General features: G+C 45.2%; 1 protein-coding gene across 1 annotated transcript in view; it reads right to left on the reverse strand.

Moving 5' to 3' along the window:
• The window catches only part of LOC109519075 (cadherin-10-like), a 70404-nt gene that overhangs the window by 14366 nt on the left and 29938 nt on the right, over positions 1–26100 (reverse strand). The window contains exons 5-7 of the mRNA XM_019875391.1: positions 24732–24935; positions 15397–15496; positions 1755–2116 (exon numbers count right to left, since the gene is read on the reverse strand). Of these exons, the coding sequence (XP_019730950.1) occupies positions 1755–2116; positions 15397–15406 (372 nt within the window). The 5' untranslated portion in view covers positions 15407–15496; positions 24732–24935. The remainder of the gene's footprint in view (positions 1–1754; positions 2117–15396; positions 15497–24731; positions 24936–26100) is intronic.

Here is a 26100-nt window from a genome sequence, read left to right on the forward strand (position 1 = left end):
ATCTTCATGAGTTTGACCCTCAAGAAGGCGCCATAAAAGTGCTTCCTGTCCCTTTACGCCTCAGCCGCAAAGAGACGAAATTAGTGATACATGCCACCCACCCCCCCCAGCCTCGCCCCTCAGCCTTCCTCAACAATTCATTACAGCCGCGTTTTTTTTTTTTTTGTTTTTTTCTGACAGCGGCATAATGAAGGATATTGGGCAGCAGAAACGAAGCCCGCGTTGTCATGCAGCGACGGGGGGAACATCAAGGCGAAGGCGCGTGGCAGCCGACGCATCAACAGATAACCCGCCTCACACTTGGCATTTACTTTGCCGCCGCATCACATAACACAACGAGGCGCATTTCATCCGCCTGCCTGATTGATACGCTTTCTTCTTCCTCCTCCCCTGCCAATTCATTTGTGTGTGTGCTTCCAGTGTGATAGCTGCAGCAAAGAAGTTGTCAGAGCGCCCCCTACACAAAATATATGGCACAGCACAACCCCTCCACACCCCCCGCGGCTCACCCCGACACACTTGTTTACCGCCGAGGATGAGGTGTGTGATGAAAGGCAGCCTCCTCCGAGAAAATTGGCTGTCGACAGTCACCGCATTTGCCTCGCCGGAGTTGATAAGTGTAGCGTTTCCTTCTTCATCACACCTGTCTTTATTGCGCCAGCCACGGCCCGGCTGACAGCAGCCCCCCGCTCTGATCCGGCAGGAGCACACATGTCCCACAGCTCATCATTTTTTGAGGGCGGGGGGTGTGCTGGCGGGAAATGTGCGGAGCTGCAGTTTAGGAAGCGCAGAGACTCGCCTTCCTCATATTTCCACACGGAGCCGCAAGCTGCTCGACGGAATCAATCTTGGGATCTTTTAAGACCACCGCAATTGTCCCGAGACCTTGCTGTGTCGGATGCTGAGCCGCGTTTCGCTAACAAACTCTGAAAATCGAATGCGAGCTGCCCACCGCGAGGTCTCCTCCGGCCAGAGGAGCTTTCCGGGTCTTGGCAGACAAATCTTATTTTGAAGCAATCCATAGGTCATAAGTGATTGATTAGCTGCTCTGTCATTGCAGTTTCTCTGAACTGACTCGTGTCAAACAAAAGTCTTTCACCCTTTCATGCACCCTGTCACCCGATAACATGATCGGCTGTCCACCGTAGTGACCGCTGTCCGTCACCATGTCCAATCTAAAACAATGAACAAGTCGACATACAAATTCGTAAAGCCTTCAAAACTGAAAAGGCATTTTAATTTTTCGGCGTCATCGTAACAACAATTCAGTTCGAGTACCTACCAGACGGCACTGTTACAAATTTGAAAAGTAGACTTCTATCATATACAACAGGCTTGATCCAGATGTGTCCTGCGGGAACCGAGATAATCATTTTTATTTGGATTCGGTTTGTCGCTACAAAACGTAAGTAACTCCGCGAGCTCGATTTAACCCGGCTCGTGTCTGATGAGAGATGGAGCGAACTAGATGTCGTCGGTGGGTTTGTCTTTGGTTTGGCTCTCGATGTGATTGCTGAATTATTACATTTTTAACTCATTCAGTACCAGCCAATTCGAGACCAAGTCTGAAAAGACGTTTAAAAGCGTCTTTAGGAGTGAATGAGTTAACCCGGTCGAGACAAAATACGGCTCATCTCGCGCAAGCACTTGAAGGAACTTGTTCGACGCAACCACGTGGGCACACAGTCTGTTCCCCTTTCAGCCAATCAAAGTCCTCCGCGCCCAGAAGTAGCCAATCTATTCGGACGCGTTACCTTGCCGACGTACTGATGGTCATTTCCCGTGTATTCCTCCATCAGAAAGAATTGATTCCACATCCATCCCCGCTTGGAGCGCTGCAGGATTCTGCCGTCGCCCTCTTTCATTGCAAACACATTCCCGATATTTCCAGGCGCCAGCGGCAGGGCAATGGCGGGCCACAGGGTGCACAGCATCAGGACCACCTGGTCGACGAGCATGGTATCCGAGTCAGCGGGCGCGGTGGGGTGAGGCGGGGACACTTCTGGAATGACGACTTGGGAATTACGGATAGGAGCGAGGGACTTGATGACGGCTGCAAAGTAGTGTGAGCACAACGCGCATCGTAGTCCTGACGGTGATCCCAAACAGCGGATACCTGCGGGAAAAACGAGAACGTTGAGTTGCAAAGGCTTGCAGAGTAAAAGAGAATACATGATAGGGGTCCTCGGGTTTACAATAATAGTGATGCATGCCGCTTCAAGGTTAGGGAAAATAGAGCGCAATGAACTTCACGCACAGATAGCGTCATGCGTTTTTCAGAAAGATAATCACCGTCATTTTGACTTAATGACTGCGTCACCTTTGCTCAGCGTGGAGACCACGGCGTGCTCCAGAAAGCCCGTTTGGTCATGGAATTTTCTAATATACTGTAAAAAGACCATATTAAAAAAAAAAAAAAGATGATAAAAAGATGGAGATGACCAAAATGTACCTGTTGATTCATTTCTCAAAATACCGTATTTTCCGCACTATATGGCACACCTAAAAGCATTCCGTTTTCTCAAAAGCCGACAGCGTGCCTTATAACCCGACGCGCCTTGTATATGGATCAATATTTTGATTTCTTGGACGTAGTATTTTAAATGTTCCGCAGAGCGCTTTGTTACAGCTGCGGCGGTTGTGAAAGCGCGATATAAATAATGCTGTATTGTATTGCATTCCCACTTTAGTGTAGCTCCAACTAGTGGATGTGTCATGCAACCGCCAGTGCGATATCAATAATGCTGTATTGCATTGTATTCCCACTTTAGCGTAGCTCCAACTAGTGGATGTGTCATGCAACCGCCATCACTCTTGTAGCTTCAATCTATGCGCCTTATAACGCGGTGCGCCCTATATTTTAAAACAGTTTGAAAATAGGCTGTTCGTTGAAGATGCGCCTTCTACTCCGAAGTGCCTTATAGTGCGGAAAATACGGTATATTGTAACCAGACCTGGAAGAAACTTGAGTCTGCTCTGTGATTGGCCGGCAACCAGCCCAAGGTATAACCCCACCCCTCTTGCAAAGCGCAAGACAAACTCATGACTCTAAGGATGAGCGCTAAATAAAAATGGACGAATGAATTTATTATGGTGATTACAGTTCGCAGTGGTAATAACGCGGTTGCAATTTAACAAGAGTTAATATGTTCCTAACTAACATTTTTGAGTGGAGGCACCTACACTTAATGAGCTGTTGTTGCTGTTGAATTGCAAATATCATTAAGCGTGACAGGAAAAACTCAATTCCGTGGAAAATAATGTCTTATTAATGCGGCAATTTCCCGTCTTGTGCAAATTCATCACCAAGGCTAATTATGTGTTGCTGTGGCTCGCGGAATACGACAACAGTCCAAAAGTCTACCTTGCCGTCGCGGCCGCGCAGGCAAACGACGTCGATTCAGACACATTCATCAGACGGGATGCTTGTATTCACTTAGCAAAGTAAACCGCGCACGTCTAATGCGTCCCCGGATGCGAAGCGGGCGTGCGGGCAAACGAGTGACGGGCCTAATTCATCCGTCTGTGAGTTTGGTTTGGTTCGTGGCCTCAAACTATCCCACCGCGGCTCCTCTGTCAGCGACTCCGAGATTAATCGCCGTCGCTCAGCGGTAGAATTTTGGAGCTAATTTGGGCGTCGCATTCATTACTTTCAGTCAATCCCTTCGATTCCTTCTTCGCTCCTTTGACGCCGCGATGCAATCCAAGACAAATCACCCTGTCCGACTTTTGAAAAGTATTTCCTAATATTGGCACTCTTCTTCCTCTCCGAATCCCCACCAGGACTTGGGACCTGATAGGTAATTTGGCCGCACTTGAATAATTGATGGTCTTTTAGGAAGTTAATTGTAATAAATCTCTCTTTCTTAAAGAGCCCATTAAGAATGTCCCCCGCCATCTCCAGGCCGAGAGGACTCGAGGGCTGCTCACGAGTCTGCGACTTATGCTCTTCGGTGAGCACTCAAAGGTCAATGGAGCATTCGGAACCGATGGCCCGTAATTTGAATCCCAGGAACACTTTTTAGGACTGCATTTAATTTCCAGCAGAATCTGCGTACAGACATCACCGAAAAGTGAACAAATCAAGGACTAATACCGCAAATGCATGACAGCATTATCGGACCAGTGGATAGCCTTCACATCCCTTTGAACAGCTGAAGTTTAAAGAAGGGCCAATGGAATAGGCAATAAAATAAAACAGATGCACACTGAGAAATTCTGAGGACTCTTTCGAGTGTAACAAAGGGGCCGTTGGTAGTTTTGTGGTGCGCCAAAGTGACTCCTGGCCTGTGACTGGTTTCCTGGACTCGAACTCGTGAAAAATTCAGTAGTGGCACACGTACGTGTTTTCTTCTTTGAAGTCACCCTCGATGAGAGGGACGGCGATTAAGGCTTCCGAAGCGAAACACGTCGCCCGTCGAGAGGTGACATTATCTGCGAGTTGCGGCTTGATGATCTCCCATTTCTAATTTTATTTATTTATTTATTTTTCCCATTATGTGGACGCGAGTGAGCCGCACGCCTTCTCCAGATCAGGAAAACGCCGCCTGGCAATTAATCTGGGCTGACGCTTGTTATTGCATTTTCTAATTAACATTCCCATCCGTCCTTGGGCTTTAATAGCATTCTGGATCTGAATCCTTGAAGGGGGGGGGGGGTGGCTGCGCCTCTCATGCATCGGGATTCTTCCAAACACTCTTAAAGGATGAGCGAGCATGCGGAAGCCTTGCCAGATCCTATAGACTCAAGCTGCCTTAACGTATTCAGCCTATTAAAATCAGCGAGAGTATTAAAAAGTTGTTTATGACTAGATTAAGTCAAAGGCAGAAAAGAAAAAAAACTTGGGATGTGAAGGGACCAAACAAGAGCCAGTGCACTTTTAAAGTGGCGTCCCGCGCTTGTTATCCTTAATCTCATGCTAAGACGCGTCCTGGCAGGCGCTCGGCTCCGCTCCATTTGTGTAATCTGCAGAATTATACATTCTTGTTTTGCTGAATAAGAAGCTCTTTGATCAGACGTAAACTAGCTGCTCATCACGAACGCTCGCTTGCGGCAGCCAACGCCAAAACTTTCAGACACCAAGCACTTTTCGAAACGTCACTCAACGCTGGAGGGGCGGGGCCTGACGCCGCCGCTGGCCAGTCACGACGAAGAGCTGCGCCACAATCTGCCGCATCTGACTTCTGCCTTGACAAAAAAAGGTTCGGCCTACTTTTAATTAACCATTGTCAGAGTTGTAAATGGATTGATTATACGAGTGACATGCTACAAAATAAATACGTGTGCAATTTCTGGACAGGTGTAGCCCACGTCCTTCAACAACTAATAATAACCAAATAAAAATGTACACAGAAAGGATGGAGACGCCCCCCCCCCACGTATATTTCAAGAACCCCTTAAAAACCGCGTTTCCACCTTCCCCCGGGTCCCATGACCGCTAGCCCAACGACGCTATTTTAAATCCATCGTAAACAAATGACATGTATGTGAAATATGACACGTGATTAACTCTTCTGCAGATGCGCATAACTGCTAAATAAACGATTAACAATCTGGCATAATTAGCTATTATATTGGAGAACGGCCTCATTAAGCAGTAATTAGCCCTAAAAACAGCACCGTGTTCTTCCCCCGTGATCGTTACCAGGAAGTCTTCGGAGCTAAAATATTCCAAACGATGGACTCGGCGTTGTATCCGAAGGAGCGGCTTTAACATGTGAGTAACTTGGCAAAAGATGCCCTTTTAAAAGGGCTGCCAGTGCGCTGTTTAATTGATTATGCCATGAAAGTTAAGTGTGCACTTTATGGTTTATGAATGCTCATAAATTGTCCACAGTGCGTTTGTGTGTGAGCGGATGTTTGACTCCGTCCGTGAACGCCATATGAAGGAGAAAAAAAAAAAGAACATAATTCTGGATGCCGTGTGTTCATTATTATTATACATGACGGCTGCAATTCATTCCTTGAGGAATTAACGTGCATCTTGCTTGATGTTTTATGAACTCAGCAGCATCTAGAGGACCTCCACCAAGCCCCCCTCCCCAAAGTCTTAAATTGAAAGTCTGTCATTTGCATTTCGAAATTGTTGCCGAAAAGTCAAAATCCTTGAGACAAAACCGTATTCGGATCGTTCTATTGGTCCATGATGAAAAAAAAAAAAAAACATCAAACAAGAAGACGAGTTAGTACCACATACAGATAATACAAAGAAATTGAAAGGCGCCATGTTTCAAAGTCTGATCAATTATGAAAACTGATCTCTCACACTGGCCAACTTTTGTCCAAAAACAGAACAAAGCAGCGTCGCACAAATAGCACAAGCTAATCAAGCAGCGCTAACGTGTTTGCTCAGTGTTAAACACGCAATACGGCAAAAAAATTTAAGAAACAAAGACAACCCAAAACGAAATACATCCAAAGCATAAAATATCAACTCGTCGTGTCACGCAAACAACCATCATGATCACGTCATAAAACTAACTAGCATGTTCAGAAAACAACACTCCGGGCAGAAACTTCACATTCTTGTTGCTCACAATGACTAATTCGTACCTAAAATAAAACGCAGCTGTATTAACGCAAATGTTGGAAGACAATCGAGTGACCTTTCCACACTGGATCGCGTCAAGATACATGACGACTCGCTTTTGTGCGTAGGCTAACGCGCGGATGTAAAACCACATGATGAGGGAGAGGGAGGGGGTTGGGGGGGCAATGTCCGTGGCTCATATTGGCTCATGGCAGCCCAACGTGACCAACATTCAAAGCCGAGTTATAACATGTCTAATCACGCCTCAAGGCAGGCATGTTCCATTCTTATCTCGCTCACTGCTCTTGTCCTCAAATCGAAGATAGCGACGTACCACGTCACTCAAGTCAATCATGTGGAGAGGTCAGAAGAAAGCATTAATTATTAGACACCAAAATCTGTTCCCCAAAATCTGAACGAGCCATGAAAGATATAGCAGGACATATATGTTTTTTGTTTTTATTATTATTATTATTGTTTTGAATGATTAGTGCAGTCCGTGCACGCCAATGGCTTGGTGAAGGCCACCGAAGTCGACAGCCAGCATCAGGAAAGAGGATGCGGCTCCATCTCCTCCACTTGGTGGAGCCCTCGACCTTCGGAAAACTTCCCTCTCCCTCTCTCGGTCCGGGCTGCAGAGGCAGCTCGGCTTCTTGGCCGACTGCCGCCTCCGCCGGAGCTGAGTGAGCCGTGCTCGTGTTTCCAAAGCGATATTGTGACACTGAGCACGCTTCCTTGTTGAGACTCGCACACGCAAAAAAGAAATCCGCTACACTTATTCGAATAAAAACCTGAATCGGAGCACACTTGTTCCTTCTGGAACGATGGATCTTTTCTTCTCCGTTTTCTCTCTCCCTCCACCAAGGAAGATGATGTTTCATGGAAGATGAGTGACAGCTTCGTTGGGGGAGATAGTCACATGCGTGCTGCTTGTTAGCTGGCTTATCGCACCTCATGGGAGTCACTTCGGCCACTGTGGAGGTGAAAGTGTGGGGGGGGGGGGTGCGCTATAATCACACCATCACGGTGAAGCAACCGTAAAAACTGAGCCGTGACTACCAGCCCGGCATGCAAAGTTAGTCAACGAGAGACCGATCCATTCATCGAAAGTCGATCCTGGATGACTTCGGGGCGAAAGCAGACTGGACGATAACGCGGACTGATCGCCTGTGGATCTCAGGGCACGGATCGAGACAAGAGGACCATTCACCTGCACCAAAGTGATGATACCATCAGTGACTTCAGTCCCGAGACCGCTCGTTTTCTTTATCGTGGGTTGGCAGGGAGCTAGCGCCTATCCCAGCTGACTTCGGAGGGAAGGCAGACTACGCTCCGGACTGGTCGCCAGTCAATCGCAAGGCACATAAAGAGGAGCAGAAACATTCACAGTCACAGTGTCACTGAGCCGGAATTGAGCCCACGCTCCGAGCATTGAAGTCAGCCAAGCGTACCACCACACCACCGGTCACGAGTCCAACACCATTCGTTCAACATGAGCATTTATAAAAAACAAAAATAAAAAATCTGTATTACTTCACGTTTCTGGTATCCGAGCTCTTTTGAAGTTACTGCAACAACGATGCCAGGAAGGAAAAGATTCAGCGTCACCAAAAAGCTAACAACCCCCCCACCTCCCACCCCCAGAAAAACACACAGAGGTCTTACAAGTAGAGGTCTTACTCGCGTAGCCTGCGGGATGAGGCGATGCTTCTCCTGCTCCTCAGCGGTGCTTAGCAGCCGAGCATCTGACTCCCGCCGGCAGCGACGACATTCCAAGACTGACAACGAACGGCTCAGCTGCTGGAAGCGTGTGCGCGGGAGGGTTTGTGTGTATGGATGTGTGCAGAGCGAAATAGAGGGGGGGGGAGAGCAAGAGAGAGCGAGAGACAGAGAGAGAGAGAGAGAGAGTTCCTTGTGCACTGTTTCTCCCTCCCTCACTGTGGCCTCTACCCCTCCCCCCCCTGTACTTTCTTCTTGCCCCCCCCACCCGCGCCCCGACTCCTTCTGTCCTTCTGTATAGCGCCGCATCATTTTTGGTTCTGCGTGTCACAGAGGCTGAAGCCGAGGCGACTCTGCTCCTGATTGGCTGCCATTCACAAGTTGGTGATAAAGAAAAGCAAAAAAAAAAAAAAAAAAAGGGGGAGGGAGGAGGAGGGGAGGGAAGGAAGAGGTGGTTGTGGGGGGGGTGCCCTATGTGCCAGGGAGCAGGGATGGTCGCTCGCATCCGTACAGTTTGGGTTTGGATCGGCCCTTCTGCATCAAAGTGATTTCTTGGAATTGGCCGAATCAGAAGTCGCCGTGTCGGTTTCTCTATCGCAGCCTGAGAAACTGCTTCCTTGGCCTCGGATGACTCGCAAGACTCACTCTGAAACAAAAAACAAACACTTTGGTTGTCTGGAACTTTGTGATGTCCCTTTGAGGGGTGTCATGGCCCAATGTCCCGTGGTTGCGTCAAATGGGAGCTTTGACGACTTCCAAACCACTTCTCGGATGCTCGAGGGTTTGAGTTAGGACTCGGGTTCTCCGACAAGGAATGATTGTCTATTCCACCGCATGATAATTCGAGTTCCAAATTTGGCCCCAGGAGTTGCAATTGCAACTTCCAGGCTTCCAAAAGCCAATTCATGACGGTCAAGCACGGGCGGGTCTCCGTGGATCTCCCGTATACAACTACTATGAGCCGCTATTCCCAGGTACAAAGTCCTGGCCCCCCCCCCGCTTTAAACCCAACTGTTTCCACCATGACCCCTAGTCCCACAAAGTAGTCTCCAAGAGCACTTCAGTCTGGCTATCGGGATTCTTTCAACGAGTTCAGAAAATCTCAGATAAAAGTAAAATTAGCATGTCTTGCTAATTTTGGCTAATGTTAGCGATCTTGTTCCAGTGAGGGTTTCAAGCCTCACTGAGGGTTTCAAGTTCGGGTTTTAGCAGCAACAATGGGGCTGACGGGCTTATGTGGTCTCGCAAGGTCCGGGTCTCGATTTAACCCTTTCAGGGACGGCGGTTAGGACAGTGGACAGCTAATCATGTTATCAGGTTACAGCGTGCATGAAGGGGTTATGGCGTTTAGACGAATAGTTCTTTCAGTTTTATATTTCTATGGTAGGCGGAGATCGTGTGGCGCTTTCTCACTATATCCTGGCTCTCCGCACTAATTAAGGAAGATTTTTTTTTTCTTTTTCCTCCTTGCGAGTTGAAATGAGTGTTTTTGCTGCTCTCAGCAATACGTCATTACCGAGAGAGAACTCAGATGACGACGGCGGAGTAATATTTACATTTTAGAAATGCGCCGGTGACCTCTGCCCTTGTCTTTCGAAGGAAGCGCCTCGCGTAACGCTGGAGGCTCAACGCATTCAAAAAGAGGACGGGTGGCCTCCTCCACACGCTCCAGGTAGGCGCGGATTCTCCGCGATCGATTCGGATAGGATTTAAGGAAGCTCGTGTACGTTTCGCATGCCCTGGACGGTAACTCGCATGCATCATCGGCCGACGGATACCCTTCCCTCGCCCCCTTCCTTCCGCTCGACACCCTCTCGTCTAATCGGCTTCCTCTGACTGAAGGCGCCCCTGTTGGAATCAGCCGCGCAATTGGGAGCCCGCTCGGCGCTCTTCATCATCTTTCTCCCACCGCAAGACTGTCAGCACCATGTCGGATGCTTATCGGCGCCGCATCCGCGGCGCGGTGCGCTGATCTAGCAATTTAAAATGCCGGCACGCTGTCACACGCGATGGTCGCGCGCTTGACTGCGAGCCGACGCACGCACCAAACAAGCACACACCCACACACTGTATATTGTGTACGCATACAGCCCCGTATATACATATGGAGCTTAACAGATTTCTCAGTCCCGCGTGAGTCACCACACACGTCATCCATCGCGATGAAGTGCTTTCATGTGGACGCCGCTTAAATTTCACGGATTTTGGCCTGGAGTAAGGTTTACGGTCTCAAGCCAGTGTTAAAATTTCAACTCCAGTTATCTTCAATAATTATTGGGCCGGCGCGTAATTAAGCGAGGCAAGTGTCTGTTCTTCGTTCGTGATTATCAGTCGCGGCAGATAAATTAAAAATAAATAAATAAATAAATAAAATGCAAACGGGCCAAAGTAATTAACATGTGAGGAAACAAGGAGGAAGCCGCCATCTGATAGCCAGCCGAGTCCTCGTGCTTCATCATTCTCGCCTCCCTCGTGCACGGATTAAAGAAGGCGGGGCTGCATTCTCGCATCTCGGTGTAAACGCGAGGCCGTGTGTGTGTGGTGGTGGGGGAGGGGGGGGGGGGGCAAAGGGGTTGCATGTTTACCGAGATCCGCGTCGACGTGTGATTCTGTTATTTTCTGTGTATCTCTTGGTAGAATGATTATTAATTTACCTGCAATTTAGACCCACGGGAGTTTAATTACGCCGAGACAAACAAACCGCAACCCGCTTGCTGTTTGAGCAAATGTTCTCGCATAGTCCGTGTCAATTCTGATCACCCTCATCTGATTTCCAGTCCTGCTCTCTCGTCCCCACCTCGTCGCACTCTTGAGGGCTGAGGTTTCAATTTAGGGGGATGAGGACGAAAGGGGGGAGGAGTTTCCAAATGAGGACGAAAGGGGATTCGAATCAGTTTTAGGGTTTTAAGACAGAGTCAGGGCTTCACCTTGGGGTCTGAAGCCTCAGTTAGGCTTTCAAAATAGGTTGAGGATTTTAAGAGTTTCATAACTTACATGAGGGTTTCAAACGAGAGTTTTTCCAAAATAGGCTTTCGACTTGGCGACTCAAGCCTCAGTTAAGGTTTCAATTTATGGATTCCTGGACTGGGTTAAAGTTTCGATTGAGGGTTTCCAGCCTGGGTTCGGGTTTTGAACTCAGGTAAGACTTTCAAATGAGGGTTTCTAATGACATTGTCAAGTCAGGGATCAATTTTCAACTTTGGGTATAAAGGCTTACTTTGGATTTCGGACGAGGTTTCGGCTTTCAAATGAAGCTTTGATGCCTGTATTTGGGTTCGGGTTTCTGATTGGTATTTGTGTGATTTTGTAAATGTTTTCTGTCTCTCTCTCTCGGTGAAATTAGTCGAAATTCACCTGCGATTTGAGCCGGCGGGACATTAATTGCGCAGAGACAAACAAACAGCAACGCACTTTGTGTTCGAGGAAACCCTCTCGCATCATCCGCCTCATCCGATTTCCAGTGGAGCTCTTTTCCCTGCTATACTCCGCCCCCCCCAACCCCCCCTCCACCCTCCCCACTTCTCCATCCTAATGAGCACTCCATTAAATGAAATCAAAGTTTTCCAGGCTGAGGAAACAGCTTCCTCAAGTGTCGCCGTCTCCTGATCCTCTCCCAATTCTGCGCGTCAGCTCCCATCAGCGTCACCCACTTTTCACCTCCACAGTCACTCGGCCTACTGATTACCTCCCTTATTTCCCCCTCACGTCGCTCCCCCCGCCCCCCAAACCCCTTTTCCGCCTCCCCACACACCACTCTTGCTCACGCCGTTTGCCACACGCCGGCACAACGTCGACGTTTGGGTTATTGACGTCGAACAGCGTCTTTTTAAGCAGCCGGTCACGAAGGATCCGGCGGCACAACAGCTGGGAAGTAATTGATCACACCTCGGTTTTGTTTCGTCTCTCAGTGGCTTCATTTGCGCGGAAATCAGCATTCCGATATGGAGCTGGGAGTTAAGACGCCGCCGCGTCATCTCACGGTAGCTGCAATCTGAGCGAGGCCTGATTCGAAAGTAAACAACGTCGACGACGCAGATGGCGGACGTTAAATGGACTTTTAAGAATGTCGGAGCAGCTCTGGTCTCTGTTTTCAAGATGAATGGCCTTTTGAGTGCGGTCACACGTGACATTAAAGTGAACCAGGTTGTGTTCGCAATGTAGGCGCCGTCATGACTGCTGTCGAGTAGAAACCCGGAATTTCCAAATGTGGTCGATTTCAGATTTTGCACGAATTGATATGATTATTTTTTTATGAATCATGAACTAATTTAACCCTTTCAGGCACAGCGGTCACGACAGTGGACAGTTTGAAAACAAATCTCTTTCGGGCGAGGACACACACCAGGTATCGGTATCAGGACGATACCAGCCTGATTTGAAGGAATCGGACGGAACTCGTGGAGGCTGCCAAAACAAGCCAACGATACTGAAGGCAAAATACATAATCCGACATGGATTAAGTCCTCCTCTGCAGTAGTTGGCGCTATGCCGCGGCAGTTTCGCCCATTGGCGAATCAATGACATTTTTAGAGATCCAAATTACGGACGGTATCGGTACTTGGTAAGGGCTAGTTCTCAAAGGGTAAGCGCTTGCACTGGTATCGGTTTGAAAAAAAAAAAAAAAAGTGATATCAAACATCCCCTCGTCTTGAACGCTTGACTGAGAAGTATTGGAAAGCTTCGGCGCTTCGCTTCCACTGCTTAGTCAGCTCGTCCTTGGGTTTATTGCGTCGCTCGTGGCTTTAAAATCTTAAAAAAAGAATTTGAAAAGATGATTGGAACCACACGTTTGCGTTTGGGAAATGGAAAGACTTTTTGTTTGGTCGTTTTTGGCCAGCTCTTGAACTTTATTCACTTTGTTAAGAAAATAAATGAATAAATCTTGGATCTAAAGAGCTGAAACAGCCTTTTTTTTTCTTCGCCTGATTTTGGGTCGTTTTTGTGTGAGGACTCGTGGAACCTTCTTTGGCGTCGCTCACTTCAGGATTCCGAGCAAGTCTTCGCCCGGCGTGAATTAATGATGACGCCGAGCGTTTGATGGAGCTCCATCATTTCCAACATTTTTTGGCCGAGCTTGAGTGCTGAGTCGTTCGAATGCAAATGCGGGGACCTTTTTCTGTGTTTTTCGCCTCCTTCGGTCTTCACTTAGGCACCAAAAGTTTTAGCATCCGACCGAGGGAGGCTGGTGGATGCATTCGCGGATTTGAAACTGGTTCCTTCAGAGGCCTAAGTTGGACTCCTGTGGTCTCTTTTAATTTCTTTTTTTAATTTTTTTTTTTTTTGGTAAATGAGGCTCAGTGTTTTAATCGACTCAATTAGATTTCTTCTTCTGTTCTGAGTAGCAAGATGTTTCAAAATGTATCGCACCAACTACCTGTGAGGAAAATATGTTCCTCAATGTCCGATTTTTTTTCTCCCTTAAGTATTAGACATTGGCATCGTCCACCTTAAAAAAAACAAAACAAAAAAAGCAAATATGGCCTGCACCAGACTGATACCGATACCAAGTAATCGATAATCGGCCGTGCCTAGTTACGATTGCGCGAATGTGACTTGTGGCCATGACACGCGAACAAAAAGAAACGCAACCTCTCTGTTTGTGTTTTGAAGCTTCAGTCTGACACGTCTCGTTCATTCTGCTGGTTATTATTCACGGGCAGTAGTGTACTCCCCTCCCCTCCCCTCGCCCCCCAGAGCATTACATGGAAAGTGCGTTGCCATGGCATAATTTATAGAGGTTACAGGCCATGAAATCAAATGATTATGGATTCCGCTTTCCTCTTTCTATGCTTGTTTGGGGCATTTTGTCGGAGAGGGCAAGATGCATCACACACACACGCCAAAATTCTCTCTGTCGGAGGAAAATGCCCACCGACATGTATCATGACTATCACGTCCATGCAATAAACAATTAAATCCTGTATTAATAAAATATATCAAACTACACGATGTTGTTATTCCTGAAGGACTCGCGGCAAGCAGACATGGCCAATCATTGGTAAGAGGCAGACAAGTAATAGCTGGAGACTTTCCACTGATCACAACCTTTCATCCCGACACTCAACAACTCCATTCTTTTGACGCACACACACAAACAGGCGCACACAGACACACACACACGTACGCACACGCACGCAGGCAGGAAACCACGACAAGATGAGAAAGAAGCCTTTTTCCAATAGGTCAGTCATGTTTTCATCAACAGCTAAGCTGATAAACGGCTTGACGCGCTGATTGCGCCGGACCGAAAAAGAAGAAAAAAAAAAATCCCAGCATGCTCACTTCCTGCCACAAAATCAGTTACACCTACGCACTCTAAGGCTGGATCAAATTTCAGAATTCCCATTTAATGCCGAAATCAGATTTTTTTTTTTTAAATGATGATTATTTTTTAATGTCTTCGTACATTTCACGTGATGCACCGAATAGAAAAGTGCAGGTCTATGTATATCGCTGTGTGTGTGTTTTGCATACATGTGATCACATAGAAATAAGAATAAGGAAAGGAACGCCTGAAATATTAAATTCTCATAATCCGACCCTCAAATATTAAATTGGTGAGAAATTATTGACCAGCCGTGTGCCGCTTCAAGACCAAGCTCTTTTCTTCTCAGGCACGAAGCAGACTTTTATTTTATTGGGGGGGGAAAAAAAAAACTTCAGAGGCTAACTTTAATGGCTGTTATATCCAAGAAAAAGAAGCCCAAGACATACTTTTATTTATTAAAAATAAGTATGAAAAAATAAAGATCAGAAAGTCCTATTTTCTAAATGAGAAGCCAATTAACAGATTTTTGTTTCCAAGAAAAAAAAAAAGAGCCTCAGCAATCAGACCAATTTATTTTCTAAAAAGGAGCTCAGGAACATGATTATCCTTTCTTTCTCTAGAAACAAAACCCAAGCACACATATTAAAGATGGATATTTTCTATCGCAACCAGAAAACAAAAACAAAAAAAAAAAAAAAACGACGATGCAACTTCAGAGCAGGTGGATTTTGCAAGTGTAAAAAAAAAAATATATATATATATGTATGTGTGTGTGTGTGTGTGTGTGTGTGTGTAACTGGAGGCCACTCAAAAGAAGGCCGCGGCGCACACCTACAAAAAGATTTTTGGATGGCGCACAAAAGCAGAAAAAGCTACTCACGCTTTTCCATGACCAATGCTGACCATCGATTGATGTCATGCACTGAACAGCAAGAAGAGGCAGAGAAGGTCCCCCGACTAATCTCCAATCTTCATTTTCACTGGGCAGAGAGAGAAAAAAAAACCTCGTGAGTACTGTTGTATGTCCCAGTTTGTTTGTGTTGATGCACCCTGTGTGTTAAAAATCGTTATTTTCTGAAGCTTTAGCATTTGAATCAAATTTATGCTAATTCCTGTTAGCGTTTGTAGTTGTCTGAAGCTTCATCATTTGAGTCACATCCATGCTAATTCCCGTTAGCCTGTCTGTGGTGCTTCACGTCACATGATAGCATTCAGCGAGAGAACTTTCGTTTGACGAAACAATCGCTTTTAATTGAGCCTTTTGGTGTCTGATTTGTTTGTTTTACGGTGAACTTGGACTGGGAGTGACAAAAACAGCTGACAGCCTACCGAAGAACGTGCCAGGAAGTGGAATTTTTGATAGCGAGAGAGCGATAATAGGTGCTAATAGATACTTAAGTTTAAGCTAGCTACATATAAATGTTTTTAAATGGTAAATAGGCCTATCATGCCTCTGAATTTGAGCTGCTCCCCGTCGTGCAAATCCACTCTTCTCGGCGTGCCCAGGATGTGTTGAGGACGTGCTCAATGAGCCACACATGATTCATAACACAATTTTTCAAGCCTCCGCGCAAATGATCCTCAGTCAAACGTGTTCGTACCGGCGGGAAGAAGCGCTCTCTGTTTGCTTCATTAATCCTTTCCCAATTAGCAAAGGGGGCCAAACACGGAACAGTGGATGCTGGGAATGACGCGCGAAGAAGCTAAAGAAGAAAGACGGCGGCACAATAAGCGAGCGCACTTTAAGATGACAAAGCGGCGGCGAGCCAGCGAGCAGCTGGCTTTTGTGCGTCCGTCTGACTTGAAATAAAGACGCACAATGGCAACGCTGGCTCGTCTTTCTGCGGCTTTTTAATCAGCGTTATGGATAGCTGCTCCGCTTCCTGTCCCCGCCGCACTAAGAGGGTGTTTAAGCTGCAAAATTGATTTTTTAAATGAATCGCTGCGACTGAGGAGATAATTCAGGACAGTTTTTTTTAACCCCCCCCCATTTTTTTTCTCTCCTGCTGCTGCTAACAAGAAGAATAGGCAGAAAAATATCTGTACCTCACATAGAAGACGACTCAGACACGTAGCACAGACGTGCCTGTAAAACATTTGAGCCCGAATTGGACTTGAAGTGGTCAAAGACAAACCCAGCGTCTTTTAAAGATGAAGAAAATCATCATGTTTGTCATTTTGTTGCCGGGTATGCGCAAGACCCATTATTGGGCCAATTTTGAGACGGATTCATCAAGTTAGCAAAAGCCCGCTTAGCAGTTTTCTGTAGCTCGTTCTTTCGCCAGGTTGACTTCTTACTATCAAAATCAGAACAGGTCAGGTTTAAACATACCAATAATTGGGCCTATTTTGATCCTATTTCGACTCAACTTTGACACCAAGCCCTTCCCGCGACATTTTCTATCAATCATTTACTGACTTGTCTACGTGCGTCAAATTTGGCAGAAATTGGACAAAATCGGCAAGGTTGTCTTTGTAGGATCCTTCGAAACAGAAAAAAATGACCATCAAATATCTGCTTCAAACCAAAATGGCCGCTCTTCTTTGCGTTTCACAGTATTGGTTAATATTTACGCGGCACGGTGGACGACTGGTTAGCCCGCCGGCCTCACAGCGCGGAGGTCCAGCGTTTGATTCCGACTCCTGCCTTCCTGTGTGGAGTTTGCATATTCTCCCCGTGCCTGTGTGGGTTTTCTCCGGGTACTCCGGTGTACTCCCACATTCCAAAAACATGCACATAACCGAACAATTGGCTGGTTAATATTCGTTTTGTGCATCTGTCATGATGAATATGATATATATTTTTTTTAACTCTTCAGGCTTCTGCACGGTGACATCTGACATCACCCAGTTTAATTTAAGGTAAGCGTACACCCCCCGGAGGCCACCCTAGGCTTGTTTCCTGCCTGAAGAAAGATTTTACGCTTTGCTAATGAAATGTAAGCGCTAACGGCAGTGGGTCCGCACGAGCGTCAGGTTGCATCGCATGTGCGGATAAATCTGTGAAAACATCTCCAGGTGGCGCATAAAAGCCAGGATTTACGGCCACGGGCAGACGTCTTCGGGGGAGAAACCTTTCCAGGAAGAGCAGGTGCAAGCGTCACTTGTGTTTCCTCCAATAACCTAAACGTCGGCCGCCAGGGGCTAATGGATGGCATCTCATTTGCATATCAATTATTGCCAAGCCCACAGTGATCTAAGGCACGTTGTGATTTAGGCCCGCGCGATGGCAGGGGAGGAGTCTGGGAATAAACATTGCACTTCATCATCATCATCATCATCATTGTCGTCAATCAGAGCCAAAGCAAGATGAGTTGAGTTATGTTGGACAAAGGGAAGCGTCTATTCAAGGTGGCGGCCGTCTCTCAACTATAAATTCACCGTTCATCGATTCCGCGTTCACTGTAACTCTCTTGCTTATATTCTCGAAAGCTACTTTACGTCTTCTGTACAGAAATCACTTGTTTACCGCAGCCATTACATTTCTGCTACAGTTCTGCGCAGCTTCAGGGGTCACCATCATCACATTCTACATTGTAGGATCTGTGACACTGAATGTGTGCTTGCCTTTTCAAGGCAGCTCTGGACTGTTGAAGTGGCCGTGGTGCATGCCATCGACAGGTCAGCTAAGAAAATGCATTTGCGTCGACTGTATTTTGCGACCGTTTGGTCAATCCAAACATCGAAAAGGCATCGGGTTTCAAATCGTTCTCGCCAGCAGTGGCGATCCAACAATGTTTATTATTAATTTACCATTGATGTGCGGATGAACATTGCCTTTGAAGAAATGTCACAAAACATTTCTTTGATAATCGCGGCAGTGAATTTGTCACGCTGACTACAATTGGTGGCACTGGATGCTCTTATGCAAATTATGTTTTTTTTTTTTAATTTTTGTTTTTCTCTCCCAGGAAGGAACAATCCTCTTTTGGCATAAATTAAAATTATGGGTTGCTTGGCATCCATTCACCCGCAGCCCTCCATTATATGTTAGTATAAGGCCCTATTGTGTAAGCCTATTAACTTTGAATAGAGAAGAATAAATGACAGTTTCAGCGGTAATAAGCTCCAGCAGTGGCTTCAATAGCTGGTTCCATGACACTTTAGTGTCATTCATTTCGAAAAAGCAATGCTGTGGAAAGTCAAACACTAAATTTGACTTGTAAATTGACTTGGGGATGTATTTTATTTGCTTGTGATTTCAAATGACTTTGAGCAGCACTTCCCATCGTTTTCTATGGCCAACACCCCTGGATTTTTTTTTTTTTTTTTTAAATGTTCCTAAAATGAGACATGATTTTAACGTATTTTCCGCACTATAAGGCGCTTCGGAGTATCAGGCACATTTTCAGTGAATGGCCTATTTTAAAACTGTTTTCATACATCGCATTATAAGGTGCATAAAAGCTATAATAGTGGCTGCGGTTACATTATGCATCCACTAGATGGAGCTACGCTAAAGGGATCCATATATATGGCACATCAGATTATAAGGCGCGCTGTCGGCTTTTGAGAAAATTGAATGCTTTTAGGTGTGCCTTACAGTGCGGGAAATACGGTAAAATCATGTCTCATTTTAGGAACATAAACAATTTCCAGGGTTGTTGAAGAAGCACCTACACATGCAACCGCAAAATGAAAGCACTCACAGGGAGTATGGATGTCACCTTAAGAGTTCACGCTCATGTTTAAAATCGTGCTATATTTCTTCGTCAAAACATTTGAACCGCTGTTAAGTTGTAGGAGATGAACGCAATGCATAGCTGGAAATCCGTCGCGCTCGCTATTTATTTTGTGCAAAACAAAGGCGAACGAGTCATCCATCTGAACAAATGACAGTTATGGCTGGAAAAGTGCTGACGAGGCTGTGTTGGTTTTTTTTTGGGGGGGGGGGTAGTTAATGGCCATCATCACTGAGCTGGCTGTCTCCGGTTTTTAATGTTACGCTACATTTTTGAAGACCAGCTCCCTCCATTTCCTGTTTGCGTGGGCTCATTTGTTTTGACGCCGTCACCGCCTCATCAGCGCCATCAATTTAGGAAACATTGAATAGTGTCAAAGGGTGTAACATTGTTTGTATGGAAATGAGCGTCTGTGCCAAGAAGGTTTCACCAAGCTGCGGTTGTTGTTGTTGTCTTCGACCGCGCGCTCAAAACGAATTCTCTTTGTTTCAACTCCGGCTCCTCATTTAACGACTATCTCCACGCCATTAATTTATGCAATTAATGTTCTAATGAGTCAATTAGACTTTGATAACAAAGGCCCTGGCAAGTTGAATTAATCTATAAATGGATCATTGGGAAACTTTCCGCGGTGGATGTACTTTGGACGTAATGGCAAAGATGGGACGCGGGCTTTGTATCATGTTGATGATGTGACTTTGAAGTTGAGAAGGAGAACGCGGCTTCACTTAGCCAGCAGCACATTTGAAACATATTTTTAATGTGACTAATGGCACTTGGACGGAGCGCATGCAAGCCAGAACACAAACGGCGCACGTGACACAGCCGAGTGGCAAGGTCAACGCGCCGCCGTGTAGGAAAATGACCGCCAGTTAGCGTCAACTTCTTCCGAGTAAATGCGGTTCTCTTCGCTGTCACCGTGTATTGGCCCACTTAAAATTGGGTTTCTTTATCGTTTCTATTCATTGGTCAAGAAAATCACCACGTTTAAGGCTTTCAAATTTGAGAGGGGGGAAAAAAAAAAATGGCGCAGATATTTAACTCGGCAACATGGAATTTGGTGGGCATGCCTATCATTAAGAGACCCACAAAAAAGTCTCAAGAAGTGAAGCATGGCTGCAAATTTTGATGACTCGCCATTAAAAAAAAAAAAAAAAAAAAAAATAGAATAAAATCCGAAAAAAATAGACCAAATGTTTCCCTTCGAAACATGAAATTTGAGTGGACTCAAAAAAAAAAAAAAGGGAAAAAAAGGTCTCAAGAAGCTATGCCTGAAAAGAAACATCGACCGTGTTTACATTAATTTTGCAATTTCCTGCCATCTGAGAGGTTTTCTTTTTTCCTGACAAGGTCAGAGCTTGCTGACATGTTCTAACTTTCAATGGTGCCGCCATAAGTAATTCTCAAATTGCGAAATGCAACAAAGTTTAAAAATCGCCTTCATTGAAATGAAGTGCACAATATTTGAGTGGTTGTAACTCACACTCATTTTACTTCGCCGCTTAGCAAGTCTCCGAGGGCCCAAGTAGGGGAAAAAAGGTAAAACAGGGACCTGAAGTTTCACTTCAAGGGTCTTTAAATGAAGCTAAACGTGAACTTTGTTTCCATAAATCTAAACATTTTTACTTCCTTTTTCAGAATGCGTTTTATTTGTGAGACTCATCTTTTTTCACATTATGTTTGCTTGCCGCCCTGACCCACTTTCAGCAACTAACAATGAATAGATTGTCCTATATTTAACTGAAAAGCCATGAAAAAAAAATAACGCTGACATTAAGATTGTGTTTATCCAGCTTCATGCCAGCCAAAACCGTCATCTTTGCAGCGTTAAAAAGCCTCCTATTATTTAACCAGTCCAACACATGACAAAGGCCGTGTGGCGGCTGCACACCTGTGTCGTGAAAAAAACCAAACAAAACAAAAACCATTATGATCTGACAACCCACCCATTCGTTCAAAACGAGCTCATTTGCATGCACTCAGTCTTCGGCACAGTACACCTTAATTAGTGACAGACTTGACACTCCGTCGGGCCTGATGTTCACATCGCATGTGTTGCTCTTTGGATTTAGTTGGTGCGAAAACCCCCGCCCGGCCGAGGATTAGCGCGTCCAAGGTCGTGCGAGATGAACCTGCTACGACGGATTAGAAGAGGAAGAAGTCCGATTCGGGGCTCCGTTTGCGGGATTATAGTCACACTTCTGAAAGCAGCTCGTCATTAGAGGAAAAATAAAACGATTTTACGCGCCGACCGATGCGTTCAATATCAAAACATCACCGCCAAATATGGTCAAAGTCCTTTTGAAATGGAGATGGCTTCACCGCCGTAGTCGACTTTTATCAGGCGGATCAGAGTCTGTGTTGGACCGTTGAGCCAAGTGGGATGCCCGCCCGCTGTACATCATCCCCGTGTGACACATTAGCAGTACCGTAGGAAAAGATTCGAAATGATGATATTGACTGAAAATATCCGACAAAGAAAACTTCTTGACTTTCAGGTCCTTCTAAATTCTTTGTGAAACCTAATCAATGAACATCGAAATATTTTGGGGGATTTTTTAAATACACTTTATTGTTAAAAGCCAGAAAGCCTACTAGAACATCTGAACTTTAGTTGGGGTTAATTAGAGGCACTTGAAAGAGTGCGGGTATATCATGACTTGATATTAACATGAGTTTGAATGCAATAATAAATATTAATACTAATTGCCAAGCAAGCCTACTAGAACATCTGAACTTCATGGTGTGCATCAGAGCTACTTTAAATTGTATCCGGTATGTCCTACCTTGATATTTTAATGAGTTTAATCTTAACACAGCCGCTTCCTCAGTTATAAGAGGGTGTGCACATTTGTGCAACCATATCTCCATTCACCTCTTGAAAAGATTTTTTTTTGTTTGTTTCTCCTCAGTGGAGCAGCGAATGAGCGTGTTTCGCATCTGCACTGGGCCGCGCCGGCGCGTCCGGCAATTATCATTTCGTGCGTCACGACAAAGCGTTTGTGTCGTATTTATGAGCGCGAGTAACACAGCCTGCATACACAAAATGTTAAAAAAAAACAACCCGAATCACTTCTTTTGGACTCTCGCTAAACAGCGACAGACTGCCGCTCGACAAACAAAGTAAACCGAGGAACAAATGGGCCCAATGAAGCGGAGATTACCGCAGCGTTTCGTGATGGATGGCGGCCAGCCGGTCTTTACGTTCAGGAACGTTCGACGTGCTTTTTTACAAATGCGCATCAAAGTAAATTGATCAAATGACCGCTGTGCCTGAAAGGGTTAATAATGATAATATCATCTAAGGTCATCTAAATCAACACAAAATAATAATTCTTGCATGTCGGACGCCATTAATTTTGAACTGACGTGTTTTTTTTTGTTTTTTTTTTTAAATTAATGTGTTTTGAAATTAAATGTTTGACTTGTTTACAATGGTACGTTCAGGAAATTCCTGAAGATGTTTTGAAAAAGTCAATCAGAAAAAGGCTGAAGTCACAAGGTGCTCTCTTTTAGCCGCCTCCGTGACTGTGTTGACCTTCGGCGCCGTGAGCGCCAGCGAGCCACTCGGCGGGGGTCGCAGCCCTGAACGTTATTCAGACCTAAAAGTGGCTTCTTTGTCGAGGAAAAAAAAAAAAAGCAACATAGACAGCCAAGTGTTGTGTTTGTGGCAACAAAAAAAAAATTGAAGCAAGAGACGAATATTTTGTTATTTTGTCGGACAAACTATTTAGTCTATTAATTACCGTGGGCCCTATTTTTGTGCCTAGCGCAAGTCGAGCGCGCAAAGGTGACGTTTCCTTTCGTTTGCTGTTTGCGCCGTTGAGGGAGCGAACACAGTCGACTTGTTTGCTTGCCAATGGAAGCGCTGCCACTCATTCACTTTCCACTTTTGAAACTGCTTTCCACTCTTGATTTATTTCATCTTGCTTGTCTGCAGCCAGGTCTGTAATTGCCTTACCAAGATAAACAACGGTTAAATAAGTAAAATAAATAATGTTGCCTTATTTGAAGTTATTACGATCAGAAAGTTGTTTTTTTTTTTTTTTTTTTTTTTTGCATTTTCCTTGCGTTCTGTGCTAATAAATCATGACATAAGCACGAGGTTATGTATATGCATCAAAATACATTTTACAAACTGGGTTTGTTTGGCCTTGACGATATTCTTAGCCGTACAGGAGGAGGAGAGTGCCTCGCTTGCACGTTTTTCAGTTTCAAATAAAACGGCTAAGCCAAGCCTAATCGGAGGCCAGTTGCAGAACGTGCATGCTCATTAGCATCCTAAGCGAATGCTAATTGACAGCTGATGAGAATAGTGTGGTCGGAACATGACGCTTTTGACATTTATGTCGGCCATTTAATTAGGCGAAAATCAAAAAGGTCCTGCATTGGCTTACTGGGAAGCATAATTAGCCTAATCCTGTTTTTGGCTCTCTCATATTGTACGACGTGCTGTTCGCATTATGTCAACCAGGTAATTGTGCGAGTAAAGCAAATACATTTTTAATTTTTCGGCGTAAAATGTCGCACCTCCTCTTCCCTTGTCCTTGTTTTTGTTGACTCTTTTCCCCCGACGTCTCGGCTTTTAATCAGCTCACTCTCAAGGGTTCCCGCCGTACTGCATAATCAAGCAAATACGTTTTCAAAAATAACTTCCCCGCACTTCACACAGTGGTGATGATGATGATGATGGTGGTGGTGGTGGTGATGATGATGAGGAAGAGGAGGAAGCCACAGCAAATAAAAATAATCAAACTGTGTGGCGCAGGGAAGCTTTGCGTCCCATTAGGGCAGCTTTACTCGGATACAATGACAAAAAAGATGGAGGCTTTTTTTTTTTTGCGTGGGAATTAGAACATGGGGGGAGAACAACCCGAAGAAAAAAGTTTTGCAACCTTTGAAAAAAATATCTTTTGAGAATTTTGAATTACAAAAACAAAGTGATACTTTCTTTGAGAATGTTGTAAAGACATGAAAAAGTATTTTTCATATTTATTTTAAAGTGATATTTTAAACAAACAATACGAACACTAATATATACAATAAGAGTATATTTGAGAATAAAAATTCGAGACTTAATTCCGTTTTTTGATGTTACACTGAGCCCCTGACATGAATAATGAAAATCTGAGTGTCATTGATAACCATCGAAAATGATTTCCAATTGGCTTTAGATGCCACAAGATGGCGGCAAAGTACTAATTTGCTATAAGAAGTTATGAGATCATGGCCTGACTAAATGAAGCTCCTTCCCTTCACTTCGAGTTAGTTCCTTGATTCCAAGTTGCCACAAGTTGGCATCGACGCAATACTTTGATATTGGGGAAACAAAGAAGTGATTTTTTTTTTTTTTTTTTTTTTTTTTTACCAAATAGGGGATAGGTTTTTAAAAAAAATCTATATGAAATTAGCAACATCCAATTGGACTCAACCTCCTGTTTCTTGCTGTGTGTGATTTTCCCTTCACCTCCGTTGCTGTGGCGACAACACACAAAAGGAGCAAGCGGCGCTAATCCGGTCTTGTGCTGCCCACCTTGGCGCACAGCTGGCTTGTCTTCACATCAGAGCTTGGCCAGCGGCTGCAGCCTGGCGCGGCCTCCAAGTGGCTGCGGGAGATAAGGCGGCCGCAGGGACCTTTTCCAGTCGGGGCCACTCGGCCTTTGATGGCGTGGCCGGTGTTTGCCTCCGTCCGGCTGCCCGCCTCGATAATGCCGCACAAGTCTCACCGCCGTGTCGCCTGTGACCAACATCACACTGCCAATTAGTCGCGTTGGAAAAAAAAAAACCACATATACACAAAAAATATTGGGTTAAATCAAGTGGCCTGGTTGTCATCCGGCTGACACTCGAGTCTTGTTTAAAACAACAGGAACAATAACGTTGGCCATCTTGATCGGATCCCAAAGGCCGGACGCCACACTTAACCCGACAGAAAGGGCGTTCAGCGCTTCAGACTTGGGAGAGAAAAAAAAACAGAATACAGGAATGAACCTGTATTTTGTCTGAATTATACAGGAAGCAAGTCAAAATTTGAACATACAAATCAAAATCTTTTGACGAAGCTCTATAATTTTTTTCTAAGGTTGCAATTAATGAGAATAAAGTTTCACAGAAGAATTGACAAAAATGATATCTAGAGAATCATGAGTGAAAAAAAAATAATTTTCACAAAAGTCACTTGGTCGGAGAATAAAATGACAGATTTATGTATTTAATATCTTAGAATAACAGTCATTTTGCCACGAAAAAAATGGCATCTAATGACAATGAATTGGCTTTTTTTTCCCCTCCAGCAAGTCAGATTCTCTTTTTTTCTGGAGGGAAAAAAAATCATAAATAAATCATAGACGAGCTTGTCATCCAGCTGACACCAGTTTGGAGCCACAACAACAATAACGGCCGCCATCTTGCTCACGTCCCAGAGGCCCATCCGCCCGCCGCCACGCTTATCTGACAGCGGCAGGGCCCGCCCCTTCGGACTCTCACGTTGAATGCGGGACCACAAAGCGGGCGAAGGGCCGGTCCTGAAGGACACGCGGACTACTGTTGTGTTGCGCTGCTTCGAAACGGACGGTCAAAAAATTTAAAAAAAAGCCTTTTTCTTGTCTTTTTTTTCCTCTGGCTGGTCTGCGCGACCAGCTACCGATATGGAACGGTGATCAAAGTCCACGCGCAAATTTCCCAGATGCTGATATCTCATGATCTAAATGTTGGAATCTCACTGCTGGCATGTCTCGACTTTGGTCATGTTATTGCTTCTCCCTCTGCAACATGATTTATTTTTATTTTCACCCGGCTTGTACTTTTGACTTTTTCAAAGCGTCCAAATATAGCAAATGTCAATGTAAGCTCCAGCTGCGATCCCATTTACTCTAAGAGATTCTTCCAGGGGGCCGATGGAC

This window comes from Hippocampus comes, unplaced genomic scaffold, assembly GCF_001891065.2.
Source record: "Hippocampus comes isolate QL1 unplaced genomic scaffold, H_comes_QL1_v1.1 scaffold25, whole genome shotgun sequence".
NCBI lineage: Eukaryota > Metazoa > Chordata > Actinopteri > Syngnathiformes > Syngnathidae > Hippocampus > Hippocampus comes.